This window comes from Perca fluviatilis, chromosome 17 (assembly GCF_010015445.1).
Source record: "Perca fluviatilis chromosome 17, GENO_Pfluv_1.0, whole genome shotgun sequence".
Classification (NCBI taxonomy): Eukaryota; Metazoa; Chordata; class Actinopteri; order Perciformes; family Percidae; genus Perca; species Perca fluviatilis.
The window spans coordinates 27,554,139-27,570,024 of NC_053128.1; the positions used below are offsets into that span (position 1 = coordinate 27,554,139).

At 40.7% G+C, this 15,886-nt stretch overlaps 1 protein-coding gene across 5 annotated transcripts in view; it reads left to right on the top strand.

Moving 5' to 3' along the window:
• LOC120545398 (homer protein homolog 1) overlaps positions 1-13,971 on the top strand; it is a 28,670-nt gene extending 14,699 nt beyond the window's left edge. Inside the window, exons 3-10 of one of the 5 annotated variants that reach the window (XM_039779681.1) lie at positions 4,343-4,474; positions 4,602-4,694; positions 6,536-6,589; positions 7,877-8,019; positions 8,561-8,720; positions 9,620-9,730; positions 9,816-9,896; positions 12,254-13,971. In XM_039779681.1, coding sequence (XP_039635615.1) covers positions 4,343-4,474; positions 4,602-4,694; positions 6,536-6,589; positions 7,877-8,019; positions 8,561-8,720; positions 9,620-9,730; positions 9,816-9,896; positions 12,254-12,442 — 963 coding nt within the window. In that variant the 3' untranslated portion in view covers positions 12,443-13,971. Of the gene's footprint in view, positions 1-4,342; positions 4,475-4,601; positions 4,695-6,535; positions 6,590-7,876; positions 8,024-8,560; positions 8,721-9,619; positions 9,731-9,815; positions 9,897-12,253 lie in introns of those variants that run through there. The other 4 variants (XM_039779682.1, XM_039779683.1, XM_039779684.1 and 1 more) reach the window with 4 other exon arrangements.
• The last annotated feature ends 1,915 nt before the right edge of the window (positions 13,972-15,886 follow it).

Consider the following 15,886-nt stretch of genomic DNA (forward strand, 5'->3'; position numbering starts at 1 on the left):
TTAACATTTCCAATGCAGGACTTTCACTTGTAACTGAGTATTTTTTTACAGTGGGTATTAGTACTTTTACTTAAGTAATGGATCTGAATACTTCTTCAGTCCAACTTAACTTGTGTGGTGCAATATATCAATATATATCCCACCTCGACCCAGCTCGTCTGACTTGTTCGCCTCGGCCTGGCCTCTCTCGGCGCTGAGGCAGGGAAGGAGGCGCTCGTGCCTGTCATATCTATGTGGCAGTGGTTATTTTAGTCTTGAGAGAGGTGCAGGGGTGGAGTTAGCATAGTTATGTAAGAGCCTCTCTGGGTGACTGCTGCTGCTGCTGCTGTTGTTGAACCAGCAAGTTTGCGCTGTGTTCTGCTGGAAATAGCAGCGACTGGGTGGGAGGACGTTATTATCCAGACAAACAATAAGTCTTCTCAGCAGAGAAAAAGAAAACCGAGACAGATGCCACACAATGGAATCTCTTTGTGGTCGAGTTTCTTTCCACATTCCAGAAGTGAGAAAACATTTTTTGAAATGTGTTTTTGAATCTTGGAAATTAAAAAGTCACCAGTTTAAACTTGTGACCCCTTAAAACAAAACAATACCTACCATTTGTGTTCAGTTTAACCAAAGGCTAGAATATTCTGTCATTTCCAAGACAAAAAAAGAAAGAGGGAAGCCTCTTCTGTTATTTGTCTTGCAACACTTCAAATGTATGTTGTGACCCCGTGTTGGGGTCCTGACTACTGTAAACATCTTCATTAGAAAAACAAGGATTCTTTTAACAAAGTTGTTACACACACACACACACACACACACACACACACACACACACACACACACACACACACAAAACGTGGTTAAAAGAATCCTTGTTAGAAAAACACCAAAACGGATCTAGCTAGACCGGAAACAAAACAACAGGCACGCCGCACACACTGGTTTGGGGATGTGAGCCGGCCAAAGAGTAGCAGCAGGCTAACGTTAAGTTTTGAGTGGAAGGCGAGCGCAAGACGCCAAAATGGATGCCAATAAGATTCTGAAAAGTTGCCAAATGGTTCCATTGACAAAACTGTGAACTGAGCTATCATCGCAGCACGTCCAGTCTGAAATACCACCTGATGGCCGAGCACACAGCCGATGGCCGAGAACACAGCTGATGGCCGAGAACACAGCTGATGGCCGAGCACACAGCCGATGGCCGAGAACACAGCTGATGCCAATTCTCCACCCCCTAGTCAAAGCCAGGCGACAAAAGCACAAAGCAAGCCGATCCACTTTTCCATGTTGATAAGAGCATTAAAATGAGAAAAAAAGGGACAAAAAAATCAAGGGACATTTAGAATACATACAAATATGTGATTCATTGAGAGTTAACTATGACATTAATGTGATTAAATATTTAGATCGTTTGACATCACTAATATATATATATATATATATACAGTGCCTTGCGAAAGTATTCGGCCCCCTTGAACGTTTCGACCTTTTGCCACATTTCAGGCCTCAAACATAAAGATATAAAACTGTAATTTTTTGTGAAGAATCAACAACAAGTGGGTCCCAATTATGAAGTGGAACGAAATTCATTGGCTATTTCAAACTTTTTTAACAAATAAAAAACTGAAAAAGTGGGCGTGCAAAATTATTCAGCCCCTTTACTTTCAGTGCAGCAAACTCTCTCTAGAAGTTCAGTGAGGATCTCTGAATGATCCAATGTTGACCTAAATGACTAATGATGATAAATAGAATCCAGCTGTGTGTAATCAAGTCTCCGTATAAATGCACCTGCTCTGTGATAGTCTCAGAGGTCTGTGTAAAGCGCAGAAAGCATCACGAAGAACAAGGAACACACCAGGCAGGTCCGAGATACTGTTGTGGAGAAGTTTAAAGCCGGATTTGGATACAAAAAGATTTCCCAAGCTTTAAACATCCCAAGGAGCACTGTGCAAGCGATAATATTGAAATGGAAGGAGTATCAGACCACTACAAATCTACGAAGACCCGGCCGTCCCTCTAAACTTTCAGCTCATACAAGGAGAAGACTGATCAGAGATGCAGCCAAGAGGCCCATGATCACTCTGGATGAACTGCAGAGATCTACAGCTGAGGTGGGAGACTCTGTCCATAGGACAACAATCAGTCGTATACTGCACAAATCTGGCCATTATGGAAGAGTGGCAAGAAGAAAGCCATTTCTTAAAGATATCCATAAAAAGTGTCGTTTAAAGTTTGCCAAAAGCCACCTGGGAGACACACCAAACATGTGGAAGAAGGTGCTGTGGTTAGATGAAACCAAAATCAAACTTTTTGGCAACAATGCAAAACGTTATGTTTGGCGTAAAAGCAACACAGCTCATCACCCTGAACACACCATCCCCACTGTCAAACATGGTGGTGGCAGCATCATGGTTTGGGCCTGCTTTTCTTCAGCAGGGACAGGGAAGATGGTTAAAATTGATGGGAAGATGGATGGAGCCAAATACAGGACCATTCTGGAAGAAAACCTGATGGAGTCTGCAAAAGACCTGAGACTGGGACTGAGATTTGTCTTCCAACAAGACAATGATCCAAAACATAAAGCGAAATCTACAATGGAATGGTTCACAAATAAACATATCCAGGTGTTAGAATGGCCAAGTCAAAGTCCAGACCTGAATCCAATCGAGAATCTGTGGAAAGAACTGAAAACTGCTGTTCACAAACGCTCTCCATCCAACCTCACTGAGCTCGAGCTGTTTTGCAAGGAGGAATGGGCAAAAATGTCAGTCTCTCGATGTGCAAAACTGATAGAGACATACCCAAGCAACTTACAGCTGTAATCGCAGCAAAAGGTGGCGCTACAAAGTATTAACTTAAGGGGGCTGAATAATTTTGCACGCCCAATATTTCAGTTTTTTATTTGTTTAAAAGGTTTGAAATATCCAATAAATTTCGTTCCACTTCATGATTGTGTCCCACTTGTTGTTGATTCTTCACAAAAAATTACAGTTTTATATCTTTATGTTTGAGGACTGAAATGTGGCAAAAGGTCGAAAAGTTCAAGGGGGCCGAATACTTTCGCAAGGCACTGTGTATATATATATATATATATATATATATATATATATATATATATATTGAATATGCAGTGCAGTCCTCTGGTTTTGGGTTCGATAGTTGACTGCTGTACAATATTACATTTACAAACTGACTTCGTCATAAAAGTCAGTTTTGTTATCTATACGACTGTCTGTACCATAGTTTTTAGTAAATCGATTCTTCCGACTGCATCTTCAAGCAGATTTTATTGATTTGTCCATCTGTTTCTTTCCATTTTGGGGCACATCTCTCTCTTCGCTGCTTACTCCTTACAGCCTTCACATTCTGTCAGACTGCTGAGTGTGTAACGTATGTGTCTCTGCCAATACACATGGAGTAGCCAAATAACTTTAGAATTTGTGGTGAAATTTTGTGCAACATTGCGATTTCCTGTCACAGGATGTCTTCCGTGTCAAGCTACTCGCATGTACAAAATGGACGTTTTTTAAACAAAACGATCTCAACTCAAAGTCCTCTCACTCACTTGTTCTGGAGCTTTCAACCATGTTCTCATCTGCTGTTTTGTTTGTTGTGATTCAGTCAAAATCTTCAGAAAAGCGAGTAAGTGGATCTTCAGTTGAGATCAGTTTCCAATGTCAACAATAAACTCATGAATATTAGGCATTTTAAAAGCTATAGTGCGTAGTTTCTGTCGCCCACATGAGGAATTCTAAGTAATGACAACAACACTGTTGCCGCATCCACATGATACAAGCCTTCCGTGATCACGTGCCACCCCCACCCCTCCTCCACGCATTTGCTTGTAACCAAGGAGGACACGGAGGATTAAAAAGAACACGATGGACTCTTCAGAAGAGGCAATTCTCCTCGCTCGATTTTTCTGCCCGCGAAAGTCGCTGGGCGACACAATTTGGTGACCTACTGAGAAATCCAGAGCGAGTTGTGTGGAGCTGATAGTCCTAGTTAGCTTTGTAGCAACTCATTTGGCAATGGCTTGAATGAAACTGACGTTTATTAATATCAAAATGTTACACACTAAAGCTTCAACGGTGAATACGTTTTTTTCCACCTCTCTCCCAGCTCTGCTAGCGAGTCCTCCCACACTGATCAATAACATGACAGCCAGTTGGACTCACTTCAGAACTCCTCATTGACTGCTTCCTGTTTATCAAACAGCGCAAACACAGACAGACAGACAGACAGACCCAGTAGCTATCAAGACATCCAGCTGCTCTCGCCAAACCCCTATTACAGCCATTTCCTGAATCACTCAACCATAGATTTCACCTTTTTGAATTGGTTTTGTCCTCCACAGGCCATTATCAACAGCACCATCACCCCCAACATGACGTTCACCAAGACGTCGCAGAAGTTTGGCCAGTGGGCCGACAGCCGGGCGAACACCGTCTACGGCCTCGGCTTCTCATCTGAGAGCAACCTGGCCAAGGTGAGAACACTGGGACGCACAGCGGAGTCCTGATTTTGATCTAAGTGTGTTTGCTTTCCCGGTTTAAAAAAAAAAAAACAGGATGTTGTTGTTGAGCTGTAGTATAACTTGCTCCTATTACTTTTAGTTTGCAGAAAAGTTTGCGGAGTTCAAAGAGGCAGCACGGATAGCAAAGGAGAAGTCTCAGGAGAAGATGGAGCTCACCAGCACTCCCTCTCAGGTAACAAACACTTTAAGGTTCAGCTTTATTATCATTAATTTATATCATTTAAATTAGAATAGACTGAAACAAAACAGAGCATATAAAAAGTAGCGCTAAACGCAGGATTATAAAGGAAAACGTCATTATATTTAAAAAGAAGATATACAGTTACGTATACACACAGAAAACATGTAGAGTTAACCGTAACAACAACCACCATACAGACAGGTTTCCAGTTAAAGAGTTCAGGATGGAAAACGTATTGCCACAATGTCATGATAGCTTATATATTTGGACATTTTCAGTGTTTAGAAATAAAGGTTAGAAACAAATTCTTCCAAAACTTTTCTACTACACAGCTCACGTTGATAGATGTCTGTCGGCTCTAGCTAGCCAACATGACAAATGGAATTGGAGTAAGAAAAGGCAGCTAGTAGCAGTCATAATGCTAACCGAGACCACACAAAGTTACTCTACAGGTAGTCTCGCATTGCCAGACCTTCCTCCACAGCGCTGCGGAGGAGGGTCTGGCGAGTCCACACAGCATCCCGGAATGGGAGAAAAACGTGCTCTGGTTTATTGGCATTTCTTTAAACCAATCACAATCGTCTTGGGCGGTGCTAAGCGCCAGACGGAGCCACGGCACCGCTGCAAAATAGCCTCGGGAAGGAACTTGTTTTGGTGGAACATGTGTACGTTCAAACGTTTGTTTTTTTTGTCGTACAACAGAAAACTCAGATTGGACAGATTAACCCTGCAGAAATCTGAGGAGCAGCTAACCATAGTCCTCATAAGTCCTTAAGAGTTTAAAATTACAACAGAAAGAAAGCGGAAGGTAACTGACATCTGGCCGAAAGAAAGGCCATTCAGCGGAATTTCTGGCGGCAACGGAGCAATCCCGGAAGTGGAACGTCGTGGATATAGACTACTCTACAGGTAGAGTGAAAGAAATGACCTGTGTGTCCTATGCTAAAGCACTGAAGCCCTTTTCTCCTCGTACAAGTAACGTTGGCATTAAAAAGTAACGTTAGCCGATATGAATTTCCTTCTGTGTTGGCTGCTGCACGACCTTAGAGCATCAAAGTGTCGTCATTCTGGATGTTATACTGTATGAGCCCTTGTGTTTCCTTCGGGTCAAACTGACCGGTTTTCAATTTTTGTTTTATATCAGAAAATATGGGACGTAGAAATAAGCGCTGAAAGTGTGTAGAAGAAAAATTTAACTATTTAAAACGTTGGAAAAAACAAAAACAAACTGTGAAAAAAGGCATCAAAAACGTTGAAACGTCGGGTTGCATGAACTTCCTGCTGTGTGCCATCCAAATACACCAGACATTGCATCTACAGATGTAGAGCCAGATGTTTTCTATTAGTGCAGGAGCTCATAAAGCAGCACAAAGCTCACAGGCACCTTAAAACAGATGTTTCTGCCGCACCAGTTCCTGTGCAAAACTATTCACCCCTTTAATTAAAATCCAGGGCTTTGACCAGATTGCTAGATGCTAACAGCTAATGACCTAACGGGGAGAGTTTCTTGTTCAGCCTTCACTTTCTGTGCCTCAGTTTACAGTTTAGGGCACAAAAACTCTTCATCTTGATCTCATCTTCGGCTCTCAGTCATTCTGGTTTAACATTTTCCATTCAGAATCAATGTTAGTTTGATGTTAATAACGTTTGTAACGAGCCCCATGTGACACCAAAGCCAACCTAGAAGAATTAGAAATTGACGAGAAATGAATGCAAATCATGTACTAAGCTGTTTTCTCTTTCACTCAGCATTACGCTCACATTACAGCCACTACGCTAACACCTTGTGGCTTGTTTTACCTCCTCTGCTCTCCCTACATAATCCTCCCCAGGGTGGTGCTGTAAAAAGGAATGTGTTTTCAGTCAGCAAAGCTGCTAAAAAGAAGGTAAAAAGAAGTGGAAAGGATCATTTTCATGACTCAGATGGCCCCTCCCCCCCACCCCTTTACCAATGCAAACTCCCCTCAGGGAGGTCTCCTCTGCAGCATTCCTGCAAAATAATTTTTTTTTTAACAGTGTGAGCACAATGATGGACTAAAAACCCCATTAATCTCTAACAACTTTGTCTATCATCCTAATGTCAGACTAACAACCAGAGGAACCCCGTCTCTGTGAATTCTTCCTGCAATAACCTTCTCCTTTCATGCTCTCAAAAAGTGACAGTAAGCTACAATTAGGGATGTTTGAGCAGCTGACAATCACAAATGACAACGATTACACGTAGATAAATTAAAAAAGGAGACTCACTGTCTTCATAAAAATGGAGTTCTGAAATGTGTCTGCAGATATTTATTTCTGAGCTCCACAGGAGTTTAAAGATGTAACGTTAACCCAGCAGCTCAGGCACAAAAAAAAACCTTTTAGCATCCGTAACTACATTACAGCAGAAAGCAATCCTGTTCATTTTTGAGAGCACGGAATCATTAACACTTTGTTGGTTGTTGATGTGTTGTGACTCATAATCCAAATTTAAAGGAATAGTTAAGCCATTTGGGAAATTACCTTGTTCGCCTTCTTGCCGAGCGCTACTCTTATGTTTGTACAAGACATATGGAGCTACAGCCAGCAGCCGCTTAGCTTAGCATAAATAGTGGTAACACGGGACGCCCTGGTGGCTCACCTGGTGGAGCGTGCACCCCATGTACCAAGGCTCAGTCCTTACTGCAGCGGCTCAGGGTTCGATTGCAACCTGCGGCCCTTTGCTGCATGTCTTCCCCTTCTCTCTCTCCCCCCCCCCCCTTTCCTGTCTACAACTTTCCTATCAATTAAAGGCCAAAATACCCCAAAAGAAATCTAAAAATAAAAAATAAACAAAAAGAGTGGTACAAGGGGGGAAACTGCTAGCGTGGCTCTGTCCAAAGGTAACAAAATCAGTCTACCAGCACCTCTAAAGCTCAATAATTAACATGTATGTTAATCTGTTAATCTTGTAGGTCAGTTTGGAGTTTGTTACTGTTTTGAACAGAGCCACGCCAGCTGTTTCCCCGTGTTTCCAGTCTTTATGCTAAGCTAAGCCTCTCCTGACTCTAGCTTCATATTTACAATACGCTCAGCGTGAAAGCGAATAAACTTTTTTCCCCCAAATGTTTTGCTTCAACAAAAAATCCCATGTATTTTTTTTTTTTTCTAATTCTATTTTATTTATTTTTTTCGGATTCACCGATGTGGCGAAGCAGGAGTCGGCCCCTGGCGATCTGCAGTCACCGTTGACCTCAGAGAGCATCAACGGTACAGAGGAGGGAGTCACACCAGACACGACGCAGCACACCGAACCCAGAGCAGAGCCTTCCCACAATGCACTGCCCTTCTCACACAGGTAAACCAAAGCCAGGTTAACACAGAGCCAGTCACAAACAATTTGTGACTGGCTCGCCAAATATTTCGCCAAATATTGTCTTCCTCTTATTACAGTTGTGTTTTTCGAACCGGTTCCCCTCGTTGTCAAATGTTTTGATTGGTAACGCATCCTGATCATGAAATCCTCTCATTCAGGAGGGTAAATGAGTTACTTGAATGTTAGCTACTCTCTGGAGTGCTGCTTTAAAATGAAATTCGGCACAGGGCAGCTCAGAGCGCTGCAGCTCATGTCGATTCATTCATTCATTATTAATCTGTCTCCCCGGGCCTCTGGACAGCATTAAAGCATTACATTAAAACACTACGCATGCTTCCCTATTAATTATAAACCACTAAATGAGAGCAGATAGTTTTGTCAGCTGTGCTTCAGGGGATATTCATGCAGCAGAAAGACGTACTTTTAAAAAGTTAGAAACGAAAGCTTTCTACAATGCTTTTTCACAATGGACTGTGGTTGGTTGCAGGCCTTCTGATAGCCTTCTCTCTCCCTCCCATCCCAGTTCGTCCAACATCAATAAGCACTGGGAGGCAGAGCTGGAGGCACTTAAAGGGAACAACGCCAAGCTGACGGCGGCTCTGCTCGAGTCCACGGCCAACGTCAAACAGTGGAAACAACAGCTGGGGGCCTATCAGGAAGAAGCCGAGAGGCTACACAAACGGGTATCACCGCACAATCTCACGGATTTGTTGAAAGCAGGGCTAGAGCTGTAACCGGGACTTAAAAGTTAGGCCCGACAGAATTCGGCCCGAGCCCGACAAATACATTTTGATTGGCAGCTTTTTAAAAGCCCGAACCCATTTACAGCCCGACATTATTCAAATGTGCGCACGCACGCACACAGCTCTTTTGCCTTTTGTCAAGAATGAGTAATTTATAAATTTTTTAACATCATTTATTCATGACTAACCTAGGCTATAGGCCACTTGGAAGTTGGAACAAATAAATAAAATAAGTCCTCCAGAGGCCAGCCTCCATTTCACCTCTTCGGCATCCATTTTTGCGCTAATCGAAACGCATTACCAGACCGCTCATTTACCGCACAACCCGGAGCGCAACCCGGAGTGGGCCCGAGCCCGGCCCGTGTAAAATGATAGAAATTAAGACCGAACCCATCGGGTTCAGACAAAGATCTTCAGCTCTAAGTAGGGCTGCCCAATTATGGGAAATATCATAATCACTATTATTTTGGTCAATATTGAAATCGTGATTACTCATTGACTTTTAGGAAGATGTTGCATTTATTAAACTTAAAATAAAACCGTTAAAAGAAATCAACAGTGAAAACACCTTAAATTGTGAAATTTCGCTTAATACTTTTCCCGTTTGAACTTTTTTTATTTTTTTCCCAATCAAAACACCAAGACAAAATAAGAGTTTACTTGCAAAATGTTGTGCAAAATAATCGTTTTTCTCGTTGATATTGTTTTTGTGATAGTTAGGAGCCAAACATCGTCATTGCGCTTCAAATTTGATTAATTGCACAGCCCTACAACACTACAGCCCTAATAGAAATTAAAATGTTGGCCATGTTGTGATGGAGATTTTGGTTGTATTCCAGGTGACGGAGCTGGAGTGTGTGAGCGGCCAAACAACGGTGATTAAATCCCAAAAGACCGAACTCAACCAAACGATAGAAGAGCTGGAGTCGGCTTTGAAGGCCAAGGAGGAGGTACGAGGAGTGTAGACGCGTTTGTGTACGGAGAAGAGTTGCACATCTTATTTCATCTTTGCTCTTCCTTTTTAATAACTTCCAGGAGTTGGAGAGACTTAAAGCAGAGGTGGAGAGTGCCAACGACTTTCAGTCTCAAAAAGACTCCCTTACACAGAAACTACAGGTGAGTAATGCACCGTACCTACAGTAACATCTGCAGCTGATTAGCATGTTGCTGCTAATGCTGCATTCACATCCTATTCTACAGACTGTAAATATGAGCAGCTGAAACTCAAGACTCCACATAAGGTGAAAAGAGCTCAGAAGTCTCCACAAACTGGTGCCAAATTGGCCATAAAGCAACCATTTCCTGCAGTTCAGGGTTCATAAAATGCAATAAAAACAATTCTACAGACAATACAGCTATTTAAAAAAGAAGCTGTGTATGCTGAGCAGTGTGATTGTTAGAATAATTCTTTATCAAGAGATGGACAGAAACCACTGAAGATATATTAAAGTTAGTTTTTACTTGCAAGTAGAGTCAGTTGACAGCACTCACAGCATACACCCGCTCTCTCCTCCTCAATAGCTACAGACACAGAAATGGCACATACTAAGGAAAGTGGCTGTAATTCTGCACCAAGGCTGAATTTCGGGAAAGAGACTTCAGATACAGTATTAGGGGACCACTAAGGTCTATATAAAGAGACTTCAGATACAGTATTAGGGGACCACTAAGGTCTATATAAAGAGACTTCAGATACAGTATTAGGGGACCACTAAGGTCTATATAAAAGACTTCAGATACAGTATTAGGGGACCACTAAGGTCTATATAAAAGAGACTTCAGATACAGTATTAGGGGACCACTAAGGTCTATATAAAAGAGACTTCAGATACAGTATTAGGGGACCACTAAGGTCTATATAAAAGAGACTTCAGATACAGTATTAGGGGACCACTAAGGTCTATATAAAAGACTTCAGATACAGTATTAGGGGACCACTAAGGTCTATATAAAAGACTTCAGATACAGTATTAGGGGACCACTAAGGTCTATATAAAAGAGACTTCAGATACAGTATTAGGGGACCACTAAGGTCTATATAAAAGCATCCAAAGAGCACCATGTCATGGGACCTTTAAACCTCAGATGAGCCTTAGTTCTGAGTTTTACGTTCGGACAATTCCATCAAAGTTTTAACCATTTATTGCAGTAATACGCATTTTATTTTGGCGGTGTGCTCTTTTTAGTATAAAATTGTTGAGCTGCATTGGAAGGATGGTAACAAAACAGGGAATTTGTCTAATTTTTCATCTAATTCAGACTGTTGAAGCCTCATATTAGCTTCAGCTAAACGTCAGAATGTATATTTGCTTGTGCCCCATCATTTACATTTAAACCACATTAGGAAAAGATCTTTTAGTTTGAGTTTTTAAATGGCCAGTAGGAACAGGAGGAATGATTACAGCCATCAAAAACTGTTTCAATGTACATATGGCCACCTGACTACTGTTTGAGGACATTTTGAACCTATTCTTTAAAGAGGAACTCCGGTGGTCGGCTTGGCTCAGTGGGTAGAGCAGGCGCACATATACGTAGAGGTTTATGCCTCGACGCAGAGGTCTAGGGTTCGAGTCCGACCTGTGATGATTTCCGGCATGTCTTCTCCCTCTCTCTCCCCTTTCTCACCTAGCTGTCCTGTCCATTAAAGGCGGTAATGCCCCAAAAAATTATCTTGGGAAAAAAAAAAAAAAGAGGAACTCAGTCGATTTTATACTACTGCATATGTGAAAAGCCTTGGATGGTTTAAGAGTTTGTTTAAAACTAGTTTGATGCCCAAAAATGAAATACTACTGGCAACATTTTTATTCTCGTGACAAATGCAATATCCCCCATAGCTGTCACAGACCCATTACCCTTAGGTTAGGGTTTGTAACCTGTATATGTATTACTTCTTTCTCCTCCTGATTTACTGTAGTACTCATACTCCAGTTACAGTATCTAATTTGTTATGTCTTATTTTAATTTATTTACCTTGTATAATCTTTTTCTATTTTAGTCTGTGCTTTTCTTTGCCCTTAACTTTTTTTTTTTCCTTACCCAAGGAGCCTGCACAATAATTCCCATGTGCCTGGACTGCTTGGTGTATGCCAACGTGGCATCATGACTTTGCGTAAACGTACACGCCACTTTCCTAAAGCCAAATGGCGTGTTATCTGTACGCATTTTGAGCTCTCCTGGGTGAAAGTCCTGTGTTTTACCCATCCAACCTCCCTCTGTGGACTTCCGTCCTTTCGTACTACTCGCTACGGCAAAAATTCACCCGTAACATGTCAATGGCGGCCGAACTGCGTTGATAAACACGCTAAAAAGCGATCATGCGTCTTGGTAACACATATGCCACTTTATGAGATCAGTCTGTGTATGCAATAACAATACTGAATCTTTAAAATTCGGACAGGCATGGTCATTTCTTTTATTTTTCTGTGAGTGTTTGTTTATTTTTTTCCTGTAATAAATGCGTGGTTTGTTTCCAGGACATGGAGTCGAGGAACCAGACGCTGGAGGCCCAGCTGAGCGATCTGGAGCAGCGTCTGGAGAGCAACCAGCAGGAGAGGGAAGCCTTTCGCAACAGCCTGCGCTCGCTGCTGGAGCTGCTGGACGGAAAGCTCTTCGAGCTGACGGAGCTGCGGGACACGCTGGGGAAGCTCCTGGAGAACAGCTAGAGAGGCCAACACAGCGTCGCCAACGTCCCCACGGCCGGCGCCCGGAGGAGGAACCCCCCGCATGTGTTGGCACTCACGTCATCACTGACATGTAACTTGAAAATTGGGGGGGGGAGGGTTTCTCACATGTATACGATACGTGTAAAGGTTTACACACGACTTTATGCATTAACGGTACACACTTGTTTCGCTACGTCAGATCGGTACACGTTTACAAACGAGCCAAGTAAAAGAGGCTTTGCTTGGACCATGCCTTCCCTCCGCTCCGCTCTGGAATATTCTGAACACAAAAAACTCTGAATGAATCCGTTTTGTTTGTTACTTGAATATTGTTTGCGGGGGGGACATTTTGGTTTTTGCTCCTTCAATCATGCAGACTTTTATTAATTAAAGACTATTCTTCTGTTTGCGAGCTTCGCTTTGGTGCATTCTGCAATCACCTGGAGCCGATGATCTTTTTTTTTTTTCATCGTCAGCCAAATTAACATTTGGGAGTCAGATGAGAAGGACTCATTTTTAGTTATTCCAACTCTGGAAGGTGACCGGGCGCTTTGAATGTCTTGAAGAGACAAATGTTCCTCCTGTGACTGAAATTCATGGAGGGACTGTGCAAAAAAAAAAAAAAAAACATCAGCCGGGGAGAACTTTGTCTTATATTCTTATACAATATATGAGCAATACAAAAAAGGGAGCATCAGAGGGTAAATAAACACTTTCCACTCTCACTTTCAGGTAATTTTACTCCTCTCGGATACGTTTAGACCACAAGCAAGATTTTATTCACTTTCTTTCTATACACTTTTTTTAAAGAATATAAACAAATTCATAGTGCACTTGTAAAAATGGGGTTTGTGTGTTTGGGTGAATCTCTTTCTCCTCTTGCTTCTGTTGCGACTTGAAGTGCAATGACTGAATCATTTTTGTTGTTAATTTATTACTGTTACTGAAGATAAAAGTTGTACAAAAACAAAGATCTTTATTTACATCTCGTTTTCACTTAATCTTTTTTTTTTATTGTCCGGTACGTGGGTGTCAGGTAGTTTTTGTATGCGTGTGGAAAAACTGGCAATATTTTTGAAATATTTATGAAAATGAAATGGGAATATAACAACCTGCGATCGCAGGTTGGATTTGCAGAGAATCTTTTTTTCTTTTGCCAAATAACCTTTTTTCCTGTACAGATTAGAATTGTTGCTGATGTTGCCTTTGGTACAGAGATGCATCAAGAGTAGCTAACTAGCAGTACTGTGTTTTGTGGGATTTACTATTGCCAAAAATCCAGCGACGTTAAGAGGAATAGTATATACACATGAAGAATACACTACTTAAGGGCTTGTTGTTGGTTCGGGTACATTCGGGAGACTTGAATGATTTTAGCGGTGACTTTATCACGTTGGAATTTACGACTATTACAGCTTGAAAGGGAAAAAAAAAAACATTTGAATAAGACTTTTAAATGTTGATTATACCACATGCTTAAAAACACAAATTGTAATTTTGAGTTTATAGTAAAAGAAAACCAAATGCAACTCATGCTGTTGTGTCGTTCTTTCACATTCTGATGTCATGAAATTTTACGCACTATGCAAGTAAGTACATAGTGTACGAAGTGCACTTCCCTTAGTGCACTACGGGAAGTGCGCGATTTGAGACACACTAATGGCTTCTGTGATCTGTACATTAATAAACACATCTACATTATAGTGTATTTATAAGCCATTTTTCTTTATATTTAGAAACCACTTACAAATGCTAAATGGGGGACTTACGTAAAGTTGTCTGCCTTCATACGCCAAGGACCATTCAAAGACACGTTGGTGCTTAATTTTATTTTGAAAGGAAAAAAATATAGAATTGGGATATAGAAAGCAGAGAGGAATGTCATGATAGGAACCAAAAAGCAACAAAAAATAAAACCTTTATAAAGTACATTTACATTGTATTACATGTATGCTTTTAAAAATCATTTTAAAATATGAAGTTTCAATAAATACTCCAATACATTTAGGCATGCGGATATATTTCTTTACATTTCATTACAGTACTTAATAAAAAAATGACTTTTTCTTAATCTTAATTATTGCACTTACGTTGTGATGGGTTCGTCCTAAAACCAGTCACATGCATAAGGTCATAAAGGGTTAAAAAGGACAAATAGTGTCATGTTCAGGATCGGAGAAAATCTACACGTTAAACAAAAAAAGTTTTTTTAAAAGCACAACGTTTTCATAAACACAAATTAAAAAGAAAAGAAAGGACAGAGCAGTGTGAGGGAGTTACTGTCACTGAGCAAATATCTGCTGCACAACGTTAGTTAAACATGATGTAAACAATGTTTAATAGCATTAAAGATCTCTGAAGATGAAAGAGGAGCACAGTTTAAGCCACGATGTAGCGGACGTTACTGCATGCAACACGTTCAAGAGTCGCGGTGATTTTTAACACTTGGCATCAGTGTCTCGGTTTACATGGCAGCTGTAGCTCCATACGTTTACAGCAATAGTTGGACACTTTGGGGGAAATACGCCTATTTGCTTTCTTGCAGAGAGTTAGATGAGAAGTTTGATGCCGTTCTCATCGTCTGCACAGTAAATTAAGCTAACAGCTAGCAACAATTTGGTGTTTTAAGTAGTATTAGCTAGCTATGTGTGGGACTGTTTCCATAACCTCTACCGGTCGTTTTCCGCTGTGCTTCAACCGACAATGCCTGTTAACAACACTCATAGCTATCACCTTTCATGTTTCTATGTTAGCAAACTGTTAGATACTCACACATCCAGCACATAGGCCTACAGCGAAACATTAGCATCCACCTCGAGTCGTGTTTGTGTCCAGTCCGATATTCGCGCGCTTTTAGCTCTGGTTTTGATTCCCACCAACTCCTGAGGGAAACGTCCGGCTGCTCAGCTACTAAACGCCGTTAACCAGACGTACATAACCAACAAGTTAAACTTCTTCCTGTAAAGTCTTTTAAGCGTGTAAAACTGAAAAAAAACACACTGCAAATTAAGCATAAATGTGACTTTTGTGTCCCTTGTCCTAAGTTCTCTAGTGTGGTTTCTTCTTCGTTCCATTACGTTGTACCTGTCGGTACCATTGACATATATATATATATACATACATATATATACATATAACATAATATAAACTATATACATAAATATAACATAAAAAACAAAACATATAATACAAAACATATAAAAAACAACAAAAAATAATAACATATATAAACAAAAAAACAAAAAAAAAAACATAAAAAACAATAAAATATATAAAAACATATATATATACATATATATATACATAATACACACATATACAATACACACATATACATATACATATATACAATACACAACAACACATAAACATAACATATATAAATACAAACACAACAATCACATAAACACACAATACATATACACATAATACACATATATACTA